Source organism: Dendrobates tinctorius, unplaced genomic scaffold, assembly GCF_039654945.1.
Source record: "Dendrobates tinctorius isolate UK_male_01 unplaced genomic scaffold, ASM3965494v1 ptg000170l, whole genome shotgun sequence".
Classification (NCBI taxonomy): Eukaryota; Metazoa; Chordata; class Amphibia; order Anura; family Dendrobatidae; genus Dendrobates; species Dendrobates tinctorius.
In genome coordinates, this window is record NW_027361837.1 from 2,659,277 (window position 1) to 2,672,653 (window position 13,377).

Consider the following 13,377-nt stretch of genomic DNA (forward strand, 5'->3'; position numbering starts at 1 on the left):
CTAAATCTGATTGTTTAATTATTCTTATTTTTGATTGTTAAAATTATATAAAATTCAATAAAATTACAAAAAAGACAAAACTGATATTCCCAGTAAATATTTATTTGTGGCAGCAACTAATAATTTCAGTAACTATTTTATATTCACAGGTTCCCTGATGGTCTGGAGGACGTATCAAAATACCCACTGCTGATAACGGAGCTGTTGAGACGCGGCTGGCAAGATTATGAAATTAAAGGCGTTTTGAGGGATAATTTCTTGAGAGTTTTTAGAAACGTGGAGAGAGTGAGTAACTATTATGTATACATTATTCTTAATGTAAAATAATTGCACAAAGTAATAAAAAAATTTCAATTAAAGACAAAACTTAACATTTGTAATACATGTACCTTTTAACTTTTAAGAATGAAAAAATACAAGTCCATCTAGTTCAACCTATATTATAACCTAACTACATGATCCAAAGGAAGGGATAGATACAAAGCGTCCCAGGTTAGACTACATTCCCATTATGAGCTTTAGGGAGTTTTTAATGTTGCATATTTTCTGCAGCATTCCATAGCTAAATCGTGTTACTTGTGCTTTTTCATTGTGCTTTATTACATGTGTTTCCGCAGCGAAACATGCATATGCGTTTTTTACCAGCTGATTTTCTGCATCTAATTGAATTCAATGGGGAAAATCCACACATAAAGCTCAGTGTACCAGCAAGAGCTATTGACATGTTGCAGAATTGGAACACACCCCACAGGTCAGTTCATGCTGAGTTAAAAAAGCACAGTGGACATGAGTTTTTATTAAATCCAACCCACTTTGCTGGAATTGTAAGATGCTGCGCTTTTTGCTCAGTGAAAATACACAGTGTCAAAAACTCACCAAAAACTCATCATGGTGTAACCTTTCCTAAGGCCTCATAACCATTGGCGATTAAAAAAATGGTCCAATTTCTGGACTGGAAAAAAGGGTGGAGTGTTATGCCAGTGTCATGTGATTTCTTTGCAATTTTTTTTCCCATCCGTTTTCCATCCATTTTTCATTCGTTTTTTTTTCCCAGCCACTCTTTTTCTACAGTCATTTACAGGACCATTTACAGTGTTCTATACCACAGAATGGTGATGTATCCGTTAAAAAAGGATGGAAAACGGATGGTCCGTTTTTGGACCTTTTTTTAATCGCACCCATTGACTTTTATTGGCAAAAATCGCTGCAAATCACAGCATGCTGCAATTTTTTTCTCAGACTGATTTTGGCTGAGAAAAAAATCGCAAGTGCGATGTCATCCATTGACTAACATGGGTCAGATTGCAATCGTCCGATTTTATCGCCAGTGAGTATGAGGCCTAAGGAAAAATATTCCTTCCCGACTTCACGTATGGCAATCTGAATAGTTTAATCACAGAATCTGGCTCTAACATCCTGTAATATTATGTTTTTCAAGAAAGGCATCCAGGCCCTCCTTGTACTTTTGTAGTGAATCAACCATTACAACATCATGTGGCAGAGAGTTCCATAGTCTTACAGGAAAAAATTGCAGTCTGCGATTATGATTGAACGTTCTTTCCTCTAGATATAGAGTATACCCCCTTGTCATTGTTGTAGGCTGTATGGTTTAATATACTTATTTTATTTTGTTTTTATTTCTTTATTTTTTAAAGGCGGAATTGAGTCATGATTAGAATTTTTAGATTTTTTTTTAGGTTTAGACTGTATTCTGTTTAGGGAGCTTGTACCTGCAATAATTTGATTACCGGTGCATGTTCTATAAACTGCAATATGCAGTTGTGTCCAAAAGTTTTGAGATAAAAAAATGTTGTTTTTTACAAACTTTTCTGTGTTTTTAATATCCCTTAGTCTGATGTTTCTATGGTTACTGAAGTACAATTATTAGCATTTCATACCTTTTTATACTTTTATTGACAAATACATCAAGTTTATAGAAAGACTAAATATTTATATCATTGACCCATAATTTTCAAGACCTTTGCACTTTGCCCTGGCTGCTGGTTATCTGCTTCTGGGCCAAATCCCGACTGATGGCAACCAAGTCTTGCCTAATCAATAAATGGAGTTTATCACAATATCTTTGGTCCACCCACTTTTTCAGAATTTACTAATTCATTATAGGTTCTCAATGGAGTTGAGAAGTGGAGCATGGGCAGACACTGACGGCTTGAGGCCCTTGTGGAAGAAGTGTGTATTTGGCTCCACTCCATATATATGTATGGAGTGGGGCCCATATATATATTTGGAAAGCTAGGCTGATGAATTGGTCTGGTCAAATGCTGCTCTATAAGCAGTCATTTAATTTAATTTATTTTATTTTAAAGGAGGACCCTATACATCATAAGGGATGTCTCACTATGCAATAATGAGACCGCACTATGCATAACAAGACTGAACAATATGTAATAAAGAATGACACTACATAACTAGAGAGTACTCTACATAAAAAGGGATGGCACTACACAAAACAAGAGGACACTATGTTATAAGGGACAGCAGTATATATAACGAGAGAGTATACTATGTATTAAGGGATTGTGATAGACATAATAAGGGAGGATGCTCTGTAATAAAAGACAGCGCTATACATAATATCAGAGCAGTCTGTATACTAAGGGCCAGCATTATACATAACGAGAGGATACTATGTATTAACCCCTTTCTGACCTTTGACGTACTATTCCATCCATGTGCCCTGGGCCTTAATGCCCATAGATGGAATGGTACATCATACGCGATCAGCCACGCTCACAGGGGGAATGCGGTTGATCGCAGCTGGGTGTCAGCTGATTCTCACAGCTGACACGCAGCACTAAGTGCCAGGAGTGGTCACGGACCACCTTTGGATTGGAGACCCCACGGCATGACACGGGGTCCCGATCACTCTCATGGTAACCCAATGTCATCATGATGACATCTGGGTTACCAGAGCTCAGAGACTTCCTGTCATGTGCAGTGCCTGTCAGGAAGAATCTGAGGATAGGGAGAAATTCATGCAGCGCTGACGGCTTATACAGCATGCAGATCTGCATGCCATATAAGCGATTAGCCTGCACAAAATGAATGTCACATAGTGGGACACAGTGCAAAACATAGAATGAAATAAAAAAAATTTTAAAGTAATTGTAAAAATATAAAAAATAATAATAATAAAAAATAAATATTTATTTAATCAATAAATCAATATTTGAATAAAAAAAAATCTAAACACATATTTAGTATCGCCGCATCTGTAATAACCCAACCTATAAAACTGTCCCACTAGTTAACCCCTTTAGTGAACACCATTAAAAAAGGCAAAAAAAATGCTTTATCATCATACAGCCGAACAAAAAGTCGAATAACACGAGATCAAAAAGACGGATAAAAATAAACATGGTACCACTGAAAACGTCATCTTGTTCCGCAAAAAACAAGCTGCCATTCCATTATCAGAAAAATAAAAAAGTTATAGCTCTCAGAATAAAGCAATGCAAATAGAATTTTTTTTCTATAAATTAGTTTTTATTGTATAAAAGCGCCAAAATATAAAAAAAATTTAAATGAGGTATTGCGGTCATCGTACTGACCCGAATAATAAAACTGCTTTATCAATTTTACTACATGCAGAACGGTATAAACGCCCCCCCCCCACAAAAGAAATTCATGAATTGCTGCTTTTTGTTCACAAAGACAAAATAAAGAGACAAAGTGAATTCGCACCACTGCACCCTCCAGGTGCCTGTTCAGACCAGTGAATCTCACACACAAATTGAATGCTTTTTCACCCCAAAAAAAGAACGGGTGCTCAGTCCATTAAAAAACATACAATGTCCAGCTGAATAGAAAAGGAATGGCACTCACCATTCATAAAAATCCAAGCTTTATTACGACATGCAAGTCTTCAGCAGGGAAGCAATGTGAACAAAGAATGGACGACGGCCGTTTCGTACTGCCACGCTTCTACAGCTGTATTTTGTTCATTCTGCCTCCCAAATATCGGAATAAAAAGCGATCAAAAATGTCATGTGCCCGAAAATGGTACCAATAAAAACGTCAACTCGTCTCACAAAAAACAAGACCTTACATGACTCTGTGGGCCAAAATATGGAAAAACTATAGTTCTCAAAATGTGGCTATGTAAAAACTATTTTTTGCAATAAAAAGTGTCTTTTAGTATGTGACAGCTGCTAAATATAAAAATCAGCTATAAATAGTAAATCAAACCTCCCGTTATCACCCCCTTAGTTAGGGAAAAGTATTAAAATATAAAAATGTATTTATCTCCATTTTCCAATTAGGGTTAGGGTTGGGGCTAAAGTTAGGGTTAGGGTTGGGATTAGGGTTAAGTTTGTGATTAGGGTTATGGTTAGGGTTGGGATTAGGGTTAGGGGGTGTTTTAGTTAGGGTTGGTGTTAGAATTGGGGGGGTTTCCTCTGTTCAAGCACATCAGGGGCTCTCCAAACATGACCTGCGTGTTATCTCAATTCCAGACAATTCTGTGTTGAAAAAGTCAAATGGTGCTCCTTAACCTTCCAAGCTCTGCCATGCGCCCAAACAGTGGTTTACCCCCACATATGGGGTATTGGCATACTCAGAACAAATTGCACAACAACTTTTGGTGTCCAATTTCTCCTGTTACCCTTGTGGGCGAAAAGATCATTTTTGTGAAAAAAATAAGATTTTCTTTTTTTTTGGCTCTACATTATAAACTTCCATCAAAGTCTTCATTCCAAAACGTCACTACTTCCCTTCCGAGCCCCGACGTGTGCCCATACAGTAGTTTTCTCCCACAAATGGGGTATCAGCGTACTCAGAACAAATTGGACAACAACTTTTGGGGTCCAATTTCTCCTGTTACCCTTGGGAAAATAAAAAAATTTGGGGACTAAAAGATCATGTTTGTGGAAAAAATGTGATTTTTTTATTTTCACGCTCGGGCGTTATAAACTTCTGTGAAGCACTTCAGGGTTCAAAGTGCTCACCACACATCTGGATAAGTTCCTTATGGGTTCTACTTTCCAAAATGGTGTCACTTGTGGGGAGTTTCCACTGTTTAGGCACATCAGAGGCTCTCCCAACGCGAGACAGCGTCCAATCTCAATTCCAGCCAATTTTGCATTGAAAAGTCAAACGGCGCTCCTTCCCTTTTGAGCTCTGCCATGCGCCCAAACAGTGATTTACCTGCATATAGGGGTATCAGCGTACTCAGGACAAGTTGTACAACATATTTTGGGGTCCAATTTCTCCTGTTACCCTTGGTAAAAGAAAGCAAATTGGATCTGAAGTAAATATTTTGTGAAAAAAAGTTAAATAATTTTTTTAAACATTCCAAAATTTCCTGTGAAGCACCTGAAGGGTTAATAAACTTCTTGAAAAGATTCCCCATCCCTGTATTAAGGGATTGCAATAAACATAATAAGGTAAGATGCTTTGTAATAAAAGACAACGCTATGCATAATATCAGAGCAGTCTGCATACTAAGGGCCAACTGTCACGTCGCCGTCGGACTCGGGGGCTGGTGTTCCGGCCTCGGCCACTGTGAGGCGCCGTACTGTCACATCACCGTCAGACTCGGGTGCTGCTGTTCCTGCCTCGGCCACTGGGAGGCACCGGAAGAGCTATGTCCTCATGTGAGTCCGCTCCTGTGACGCATGCCTCTGTCATTGGGCATTGCCGTGGTTCTCCCATGGGTGATGGTGGTGACAGAGAAGGGGCTCCTGCGCAGGCATCTGGTGGGCGCAGGCTTCGCTCCTCTGTGAGAGGTGAAGGGGTTGGTGCATCGCCATCTGGCCGGTTCTGGGGGCGGTCCAGATGAGGTCATCAGACAGTGAGCCTGTGAGGGATAGCCATATCCTTTAAATACTTTGGGGCCTGTCCTGCAGGCTGCCAGATATAGTCTTGGTTTCCCCAGTGCGCTAGAGTTTAATTTGCTATTCTTGACTCTGACCATTGCCTGGATTTCGGACCCCTCTTCAGCCTGCCGATTTTGTACCTCTGCTGCTCTTCCAGTGACTCTAACATAGTAACATGGTTATTAAGGTTGAAGTGAGACTTTAAATCCATCTAGTTCAACCCATATCCTATCCTAACTTGCCCTAACATGTTGATCCAGAGGAAGGCAAAAAAACCCATGTGGCAAACAGTAAGATTCACATTGGGGAAAAAAATTCCTTCCTGACTCCACATATGGCAATCAGACTAGCTCCCTAGATCAACGCAATATTAAGGAAACTAGTGTATATACCCTGTAATATTATACTTTTCAAGAAAGGCATCCAGTCCCTTCTTAAATTTTAGTAGGGAATCACTCATTACATCATATGGCAGAGAGTTCCATAGTCTCACTGCTCTTACAGTAAAGAATCCGCGTCTGTGAGTATGCTTAAACCTTCTTTCCTCCAGACGTAGAGGATGCCCCCTTGTCCCATCACAGGTCTAAGAGTAAAAAGATCATTAGAAAGGTCTTGGTATTGTCCCCGCATATATTTATACATTGTAATAAGATCACCCCTAAGGCTTCAATTCTCCAAACTAAATAACCCCAAGTGTAATAACCTGTCTTGGTATTGCAGACCCCCTAGTTCCCTAATAACCTTGGTCGCTCTTCTCAGCACCCGCTCCAGTTCAGCTATGTCTTTCTTATACACCGGAGACCAGAATTGTACACAGTATTCTAAGTGTGGTCGCACTAGTGACTTATATAGAGGTAAAATTATGTTCTCCTCATGAGCATCTATGCCTCTTTTAATGCATCCCATTGTTTTATTTGCCTTTGCAGCAGCTGCCTGACACTGGCCACTAAATGTGAGTTTGTCATCGACCCATACACCCAGGTCTTTTTCAGTGACTGTTTTGCCCAGTGTTTTACAATTAAGCACATAATTATACATCTTGTTTGTTCTACCCAAGTGCATGACCTTACATTTATCCCCATTAAAGCTCATTTGCCATTTATCAGCCCAAGCTTCTAGTTTACATAAATCCTCCTGTAATATAAAATTGTCCTCCTCTGTATTGATTACCCTGCAGAGTTTAGTGTCATCTGCAAATATTGAAATTCTACTCTCTATGCCCCCTACAAGGTCATTAATAAATATGTTAAAAAGAAGCGGGCCCAAAACTGGCCCCTGTGGTACCCCACTGCTAACCGTGACCCAGTCCGAGTGTGCTCCATTAATAACCACCCTTTGTTTTCTATCCCTGAGCCAGTTCTTAACCCACCTACACATATTTTCCCCTATCCCCATTGTTCTCATTTTATGTACCAACCTTTTGTGTGGCACCGTATCAAAAGCTTTTGAAAAGTCCATGTACACCACGTCCACTGCATTCCCTTGGTCCAGTCCAGAACTTACCTCTTCATAAAAGCTTATCAGATTAGTCTGACAGGAACGGTCTCTTGTAAACCCATGTTGATATTGGGTCACAAGGTTATTCTTCTCCAGATACTCCAGTATAGTATCTCTTAGAAAACCCTTCAGGATTTTACCCACAGTTGAGGTTAAACTTACTGGCCTATAATTTCCAAGTTCAGTTTTTGACACCTTTTTTAATATTGGCACCACATTTGCTGTACGCCAGTCCTGTGGTACAGACCCTGTTATTATGGAATCTTTAAAGATTAAAAATAATGGTCTATCTATGACTGTGCTTAATTCCTGCAGTTCCCGGGGGTGTATCCCATCCGGGCCCGGGGATTTGTCAATTTTAGTGATTTTTAGACGCCGCTGTACTTCCTGCTGGGTTAAGCAGGTGACATTTAATGGAGAATTTTTATCCCTGATCATGTTATCTGTCATGGGATTTTCTTGTGTAAATACTGTTGAAAAAAAGTCATTTAGCATATTGGCTTTTTCCTCATCCTCATCCACCATTTCACCCAGACTATTTTTAAGGGGGCCAACACTATCATTTTTTAGTTTCTTACTATTTATGTAGTTAAAGAATATTTTGGGATTATTTTTACTTTCTCTGGCAATGAGTCTCTCTGTCTCAATCTTTGCTGTTTTTTTTTGCTTTTTACAGAATTTATTTAATTTTCTGTATTTATTTAATGCCTCATCACTACCTACTTGCTTCTCCAAATGCTTTATTTTTATCCCTTACAGCTCTATTTAGCCATAGTGGTTTCCTCCTATTTCTAGCATGTTTTTTCCCATACGGTATATATTGTGCACAGGTCCTATTCAGGATGCTAATAAACGTCTCCCATTTTCTTTGTGTATTTTTATGTCTCAGGATATCATCCCAGTTAATTGCACCAAGATCATCTCTCATCCGTTGGAAATTTGCCTTCCTGAAGTTTAGTGTCCTTGTAACCCCTCTACTACACTTCTTATTAAAGGATACATGAAAACTTATTAATTTGTGATCACTATTACCCAAGTGACCCTCAACCCTTGCATTTGATATGCGGTCTGGCCTGTTGGTTAATATTAGGTCTAGCAGTGCCCCCCTCTTGTTGGGTCCTGAACCAGTTGTGAAATGTAATTGTCTCTCATAGTTGTCAAAAACATATTACCTTTGCTGGAACTGCAGGTTTCAGTTTCCCAATGGATTTCAGTGTAGTTGAAGTCCCCCATAATAATGACTTCTCCTTGAGTCGCAGCTTCATCTATTTGCTTTATGAGGATATTCTATGTTGCTTCCATTATTTTTGGAGACTTATAACAAACCCCTATCAGTAATTTATTATTTTCCCCCCCTCCCCTCATCTCTACCCACAGGGACTCTACATTTTCATTAGATTCATATACACTCACTGGCCACTTTATTAGGTACACCTGTCCAACTGTGTGTTAAGACTTAATTTCTAATCAGCCAATCACATGGCGGCAACTCAGTGCATTTAGGCATGTAGACATGGTCAAGACAATCTCCTGCAGTTCAAACCGAGCATCAGTATGGGGAAGAAAGGTGATTTGAGTGCCTTTGAACGTGGCATGATTGTTGGTGCCAGAAGGGCTGGTCTGAGAATTTCAGAAACTGCTGATCTACTGGGATTTTAACGCACAACCATCTCTAGGGTTTACAGAGAATGGTCCGAAAAAGAAAAAAAATCCAGTGAGCGGCAGTTCTGTGGCCGGAAATGCCATGTTGATGCCAGAGGTCAGAGGAGAATGGGCAGACTGGTTCGAGCTGATAGAAAGGCAACAGTGACTCAAATTGCCACCCGTTACAACCAAGGTAGGCAGAAGAGCATCTCTGAACGCACAGTGCGTCGAACTTTGAGGCAGATGGGCTACAGCAGCAGAAGACCACACTGGGTACCACTCCTCTCAGCTAAGAACAGGAAACTGAGGCTACAATTTGCACAAGCTCATCGAAATTGGACAGTAGAAGATTGGAAAAACGTTGCCTGGTCTGATGAGTCTCGATTTCTGCTGCGACATTCGGATTGTAGGGTCAGAATTTGGCGTAAACAACATGAAAGCATGGATCCATCCTGCCTTGTATCAACGGTTCAGGCTGGTGGTGGTGGTGTCATGGTGTGGGGAATTTTTTCTGGGCACTCTTTGGGCCCCTTGGTACCAATTGAGCATCGTTGCAACGCCACAGCCTACCTGAGTATTGTTGCTGACCATGTCCATCCCTTTATGACCACAATGTACCCAACATCTGATGGCTACTTTCAGCAGGATAATGCGCCATGTCATAAAGCTCGAATCATCTCAGATTGGTTTCTTGAACATGACAATGAGTTTACTGTACTCAAATGGCCTCCTCAGTCACCAGATCTCAATCCAATAGAGCATCTTTGGGATGTGGTGGAACGGGAGATTCGCATCAGGGATGTGCAGCCGACAAATCTGCGCCAACTGTGTGATGCCATCATGTCAATATGGTCCAAAATCTTTGAGGAATGCTTCCAGCACCTTGTTGAATCTCTGCCACGAAGAATTGAGGCAGTTCTGAAGGCAAAAGGGGGTCCAACCCCTTACTAGCATGGTGTACCTAATAAAGTGGCCAGTGAGTGTATATTATCGCGCAGGATGGGTTTTAAGGATGATTTTACATATAAACACACGCCTCCCCCTCGCTTATTTGTACGGTCATTTCTGAACAGACTATAGCCCTGTAAATTAACCGCCCAGTCATGGCTCTCGTCCAGCCATGTCTCAGATATCCCCACCATGTCATAATTATGTTCCAACAACATTAACTCCAATTACTCCATTTTGTTGGCGAGGCTTCTGGCATTTGTATACATGCACTTTATGTATCTCTCTGTACCTCTATTCTTTCTTAAATTATTAACTGTTCTAACCCCATCCCACATGCCACCCCCACCCCCAATGTCATTATTTGTGGCCAGGTCTCTATCTGCACTGTCTTCCCCTCCTATAAAAGGAATACCCTCCCCCCTGTCCCTAGTTTAAACACTCCTCCAACCTTCTAACCATTTTCTCCCCCAGCACAGCTGCACCCTCCCCATTGAGGTGCAGCCCGTCCCTAGCGTAGAACCTGTAGCCAACTGAGAAGTCGGCCCAGTTCTGCAGGAACCCAAACCCCTCCTTCCTACACCAATTCCTGAGCCACTTATTAACCTCCCTAATCTCCCGTTGCCTCTCTGGCGTGGCACATGGTACAGGAAGTATTTCTGAAAATACCACCTTGGAGGTCCTTGCTTTAAGCTTACAGCCTAATTCCCTGAAATCATCTTTAAGGACCTTCCACCTACCTCTAATTTTGTCATTTGTGCCAATGTGCACCATGACCGCTGGATCCTCACCAGCCCCTCCCAGTAATCTGTCAACCCGATCAGCGATGTGTCGGACTCGAGCGCCAGGTAGGCAGCACACCGTTCGACGATCCCTGTCTTTGTGACAGATTGCCCTATCTGTTCCCCTAATAATTGAGTCTCCCACTACCAGAACCTGTCTGGCCTGCCCTGCTCTCCTATTTTCCCCCTTACTGAAGCAGACACTCCTCCAGCTTTCAGAGGACATGCCTTGCTGCAGCAGTGCTACTCTTGCACTAACACTCCCCTCGTCTGCCAACTTAGCAAACTTATTGGGGTGTGCCAGATCAGGACTAGCCTCCCTGGTGCTCTTCCCTCTGACCTTGGCCTGGATTTTGACTCTGCTTCAGCCTGCTGATTTTGTACCTCTGCTGCCCGCCTGGTTTTGACTTGGACTCCTGACTACGATTTCGGTCCCGTTTATTAATCCCTTTCTGGCTTCCGTCCTGCTCTGGTCCACTGCTCTTATAGGCAGCTACCTCTTGGGCTCTGCTGTAAATCCAGATCTGTATAGGGGTAAAGGGTCTCGGGGTTTCTCAGGGTGCTGTCTTACTTGCAGCTCAGACTCGCACCAGAAGGACGTCACACGAGCATTATGCATAACAAGTGAGTATGCCTTATGGTAAGGGATAACACTGTACATAATAGGAGAGTACACTATACTAAGGGACAACACTATAGATACAGTGCCTTGCGAAAGTATTCGGCACCTTGGAACTTTTTATCCTTTTCCCACATATCATGCTTCAAACATAAAGATACCAAATGTAAAGTTTTGGTGAAGAATCAACAATAAGTAGGACACAATTGTGAAGTTGAATAAAATTTATTGGTTATTTTTAATTTTTGTGAAAATTCAAAAACTGAAAAGTGGGGCGTGCAATATTATTCGGCCCCTTTACTTTCAGTGCAGCAAACTCACTCCAGAAGTTCATTGTGGATCTCTGAATGATCCAATGTTGTCCTAAATGACTAATGATGATAAATATAATCCACCTGTGTGTAATCAAGTCTTCGTATAAATGCACCTGCTCTGTGATAGTCTCAGGGTTCTGTTTGATGCACAGAGAGCATCATGAAGACCAAGGAACACAACAGGCAGGTGTTATGAATGGGTCACCGAGGAGGATAGCAGGCCCAGGCTAAGCCACAGAAAACCAGAGAGGTTGGTAACTAAGCCGATGCAGACCCCTGATTCTGTCCACACAGCTAGCAGTAGCTGTGGAGCGTACCTACAATGATCCTAGATGCCTCGGCACAGCCGGAGAGCTAACTAAGACTAAAGCAAGAAAGGGGAAATCTAAACTGCCCTGGAGCAGACCCCAAAGGAATAGATAGCCCCCCAAACATATATTGTAGGTGAGACAAGATGAAAACACAAACACAGGCAGAAAAATAGACTGAGCAAACGATGGGGCCCACACTGACTAGACAGGACAGGAAAGGAAAGAGACTGTCTGCGATCACGCAAAAAACCCTGCAAAAAGTCCAACACGTCTTATGCAGGTTTAGGCTCCTGTGTGTATTTCCACGTACCTTCTCTTATCAGCAGCATTTTCACTTTGAATTTCCAGGATTGATAATTCTGGTTAGTGAGACTTGGTACTGTAAACTTCATGGAGTTGCTGCTGCTGGTGGCCATCTTTGCTGTCTTCCTTTCTTTTCTTTTCTCTGTGCTCTGGGGATCTGGGACTCTAGGACTCTGGGCCCATAACCTGTTAGCAGCGGATTAATCAGCGTAACATCCAGAGTCAGCAACACAGAATGTAGATTTATTCATATCGTCTAAACCTGACCCAGTATCACAGGAGTGGATAGAGATGGATCAGAAAGCACAAAGTACCATATCACTCAGTATAGATGATGATCAGATTGTGCATGTGTGTAAAAGTGAAACTGCAAGAGAAATGTGGGAGCAGCTGCAAAAGGTGCATGAGAGGATAAATTTAAGCAATAAACTTTATCTCATGAGAAAATTGTACCAGTCTAAACTACAGAATAGCCAGGATATGCAGGACTACATAACAAGCATTCTAGGGACTGTAGAACACCTGAGAGGCACTGGGGAAGATTTGAAGGACTTTCATGTAGCCGCATTACTGCTTAGTGGTCTTCCAGAAAACTATGACACGCTTGTAACTGCACTAGATGCGCGCCCAGATGATGAGCTTACATTGTAGTATGTCAGAGGGAAGCTCATAGATGAATATAAGCTGAAAGCGGAAGGTGTAAACAGCAGGACATGCGATGCAGAATCTGCTTTACAGACACAAAATCTAAATGATAACAGAAAGCACCTAAAAGAAACACGTGAATGTTTTGTTTGCAAGAAATCAGGACATTTGAAAGCCGACTGCAGAGTCTGGAAAGCTAGAATGAATCAGCTGAAAATGCAAAGCAGTCTTCAAAGGGTTAAAAGTGCTGTGTCTGCAGAAAATGATTCTGTGAATACTGAAACTGCATTTACTGTCAGTGTAAATACATCAAAGCATGCATGGTGTATAGGCTCTGGAGCAACTAGTCACATGACTAATAACAGGGACTTCTTTTCTAAGCTTAACCAAAGTAAGTCAGAGAAAGTGATTATGGCTAATGGTCAGTACATGACTTCACAAGGTATAGGAGATGGTTATATTGATTGTCAAATCTCA

At 41.4% G+C, this 13,377-nt stretch overlaps 1 protein-coding gene across 2 annotated transcripts in view; it reads left to right on the forward strand.

The window, feature by feature from the left end:
* LOC141053741 (dipeptidase 2-like) overlaps positions 1-13,377 on the forward strand; it is a 682,167-nt gene that overhangs the window by 616,463 nt on the left and 52,327 nt on the right. For both annotated transcript variants that reach the window (XM_073550795.1, XM_073550796.1), the window contains one exon: positions 150-285. In XM_073550795.1, the coding sequence (XP_073406896.1) occupies positions 150-285 (136 nt within the window). The remainder of the gene's footprint in view (positions 1-149; positions 286-13,377) is intronic.